At 33.1% G+C, this 3,395-nt stretch overlaps 1 protein-coding gene across 1 annotated transcript; it reads left to right on the top strand.

The window, feature by feature from the left end:
* Window positions 1–1,859: 1,859 nt before the first annotated feature.
* Window positions 1,860–3,126, top strand: LOC127103323 (uncharacterized). The gene is made up of 5 exons (XM_051040588.1): window positions 1,860–2,067; window positions 2,116–2,197; window positions 2,268–2,386; window positions 2,474–2,592; window positions 2,737–3,126. The coding sequence occupies exons 1-5, from the start codon at window positions 1,860–1,862 to the stop codon at window positions 3,124–3,126; spliced, it is 918 nt and encodes a 305-aa protein (XP_050896545.1).
* Window positions 3,127–3,395: the final 269 nt, after the last annotated feature.

Raw genomic sequence — 3,395 nt, 5'->3', positions numbered from 1 at the left:
TGGGGTTTCTTAGACCCTATCTCCTATCATTTTTGTCATATGAAAATGATTCCAAGAGAAACATTACTATTTATGACATTCCAAACAACTTTTATGTTGACATCCAGAGCTAGTTTTGCTTGGAAAGTCACTATTTATGGTGAAACATTATAGGTCATTTTGGGTCATTACCATTGAACAAACAATTTTCCTCAACTTCTAAAGTGCATAACTCCTTCATGAAAATTCCAAAAGAGGTCAAATTTGTGACCTAATTAAATAGGATTGAAATCGATACAACTTTGATGAAAAGCTCATAAAAAAAGTTATTCAAGGTGAAGAAGTGGATATTTGACTTGGTACTTAGAATTTTTTTAATTATGTTTGATTTCTCAAACTTCCACCTCAAAATTCATCATTATCCAAGCTTAAAATGGATAAGTGTTAAATATTAAAGTTGTTCCCCTTGATGTCATATTTCTAAAACGTCAAAGATCACCTCATTTGAACAAGATTTGAATGACTTGCGCATGCTTACTCTTCATGGTTCCATTTGGATGAATTACATGATCATTCCCCAATTTCAAATGCATGGCTTCATGTTATACTTTCAGCATCACTCATGATCATTTTTGGACATGATCACATCATCTCATGGGCCTATCACACGTCCATGCAAGCATGCACTTCATATTTCTATTTTTGGCCAAAATTCAAAAGGTGTGAAAAGTAATGAGCATGGCTATAAATACATGCCTTTGGTGATCAGAAAAAGGATCCTCTTACCCAAGCTTCGTCCCCATTCTTCCCCAAACCCCATTGAAAGGATAATCTTGAAGATTTCTTGAGAAATCGAGTTTCAATTCTAATTTTGTTTTGGAATTGAAACTCTAAGAGTCCAAGCTTTTTAATCATCAATATCATCTCCTGCAAGCTTTCAGAGTTAAGCCAAGCCAAATTAGAAGCAATATCAAGTTGATTTGAAGCTCCTCAAAGGTGAGATTTCAGAAACTTTTCTTCTTTTATTCTCCCTCATTTATCATCCATTTTGTTGATTGTTGGTCTGTGGAAGTCCTACCAATGTAGGCAACAAGATTGAGTTGTTTTAAGGTCAAATCGAAGCAACTCAATTCATGATCCTCAAAATTCAAATCCCTGTATCTTTCAATATACTTGGAATTTGAGAAAATTGATCCTCAAAATTCAAATTCATGTATCTTCCAAAAGTTTCAAATTGATGGTTAAAGTAATTGGTATGTATGGTACACATATGAGGCCTCCAAGCTATCATGAGTTGAGAGTTCCATTGCTGCAAGTGATTTGAAACTTACACATGGGATGTTGAGTACTAATAAGAAATAATAAGTAAAATATGGTTGTTCCATAATGTGTGATGGCTGGACTGATATAAAAGGAGGACATTGATTAATTTTTTGGTGAATTCTCTAACAGGAATAATGTTTGTTAAAAGTGTTGATGCTTCTACATACATGAAAATTAGACAAAAGTTATTTGAGGTTTTGGATAGATTTGTTGAAGAGATATGTGAAAGTAATGTGGTGCAACTAGTTAGTGATAATGGAAGCAATTATGTCTTGGTCGGTAAACATCTTTAAGTATCAAGGCCAAAAATATTTTGGACTCCATATGCTGCTCACTGTCTAGACTTAATGCTAGAAGATATCGGAAAAATTCCTATAGTCAAGAAGGTTTTACAAAAAGGAATGACTCTCGTGGACTTCATTTATAACCATTATTTGGTTTTAAACTTAATGTGGGAGAAATTAGAAAGTGAATTGGCTAGAAGTTGAGTCACAAGGTTTGCCATAAACTTTCTTACTTTACACAGGTTACACACTTTAAAGGCAAAAATTAGAACCATGTTTACTTCTGAAGAATGGTTGAACTTGAGTGCAAGTAAGGAGGTAAAAGGAAAGAAAGCAATTGATATTGTACTTCAAGTGTCATTTTGGGAGGATATTGTGTACATTCTTAAAGCTATGGGGCCTCTGGTAAAAGTACTTAGGCTTGTTTTTAATGAAAAGAAGTCGGCAATGGGTAACATTTATCATGTAATGTTGGAAGCCAGTGAGTTAATTACAAAAAACTTCAATAACATTTAAATCAACTACAAAGATATCATTGACACTGTTGATAGAAGATGGAGTATTCAACTTCATCCTTCGTTACACGCAGCTGAATATTATCTTAATTCGAGGTACTTTTATAGAAATCCAATGATTGAGAATAACGATGTTGTTGGATGACCTTTATGCATGCATTGATAGGCTTTCTGCAAGTGTAGACGTTGTTTGTGCCATCCATGGAGAATTGTCGAAATATAAGATGGGTGTATGTCACTTTGCATTGATGGAAGCGGTAAGGCAAATGGATCATGTAGCTGCTGGTAAGTAACTAAGTATATTTGGCAATAATATAATAAAATAACAATTTTTGTGTATATATGCTAATGCAAATAAGTCTTGCATTGCAGCTAAGTGGTGGAGGAGGAACAGAACAAAAACACCAAATTTGCAGCTCCTTGCTATTAAAATATTGAGTTTGACTTATAGCTCATTAGGTTATGAGCGAAATTGGAGTGCTTTTGAGCATGTAAGTAGTTGATATTAAGTTATAGATTCAAATTAATAGTTTATATTTATTATTTAATCTAACATTAAAACTATAATATATATTCACTCCAAGAAGAGAAATAGACTTGAACATCGAATGTTGTAAGACTTGGTTTTCATCAAGTGTAATCAAAATTTAAAAGAGCGTTTTGACAATAATAATTTGATTGATCCTGTGGTCATGGATGATGATATTGATACCAATAACTTATGGTTGTTGGGAGGTGAAGGTGAAGCTCAACTCGATAATGATGATATGGTGTTTGATGGTGATGATTTGTCTTGGTTAGATGTTGAAATTGCAAGTGGTGTTGCTGAGCCTACAATTAACACTAGGAGCCAAACAACATTGCAGAAGAAGGCAATTGCACCTCCACCACCTTCACCTTCTTCATCTAGATCTAATCCAAAAACAAAGGAAGTGGTAGTAGTAGATGATGAATTTGGTGATCAAAAATATTTTGGAGAGGATGAAGAGGGTGCTAGTGTCAGAGAAGTGATGATGAAGACTTAGATTTTAATGATTCTTGAACTTTTATTAGAGTTTGAATGTTTAGTTTTTGTAAGATTTAGATGCTTAAGTGTTTGTTTTCTTGGATTTTATTGCTATTTTGGAAGTATGTTCCAATGTTTTTTTGCTTAATACTTATGCCTTTTAATGATATTTGGAATTGAAAGTATGCTATTATGTATTTGGAAGTATTTTGTTGCTTAAGAGTTAAGATTTCATGAACTTTGAGGTATTTTTTTTTATATTTATTAGTATGTTTTTAACATGTAAGT

Source organism: Lathyrus oleraceus, chromosome 7 (genome assembly GCF_024323335.1).
Source record: "Lathyrus oleraceus cultivar Zhongwan6 chromosome 7, CAAS_Psat_ZW6_1.0, whole genome shotgun sequence".
In the NCBI taxonomy this organism is placed as follows: Eukaryota; Viridiplantae; Streptophyta; class Magnoliopsida; order Fabales; family Fabaceae; genus Lathyrus; species Lathyrus oleraceus.
This window is presented reverse-complemented; position numbering and strand designations above follow the sequence as displayed.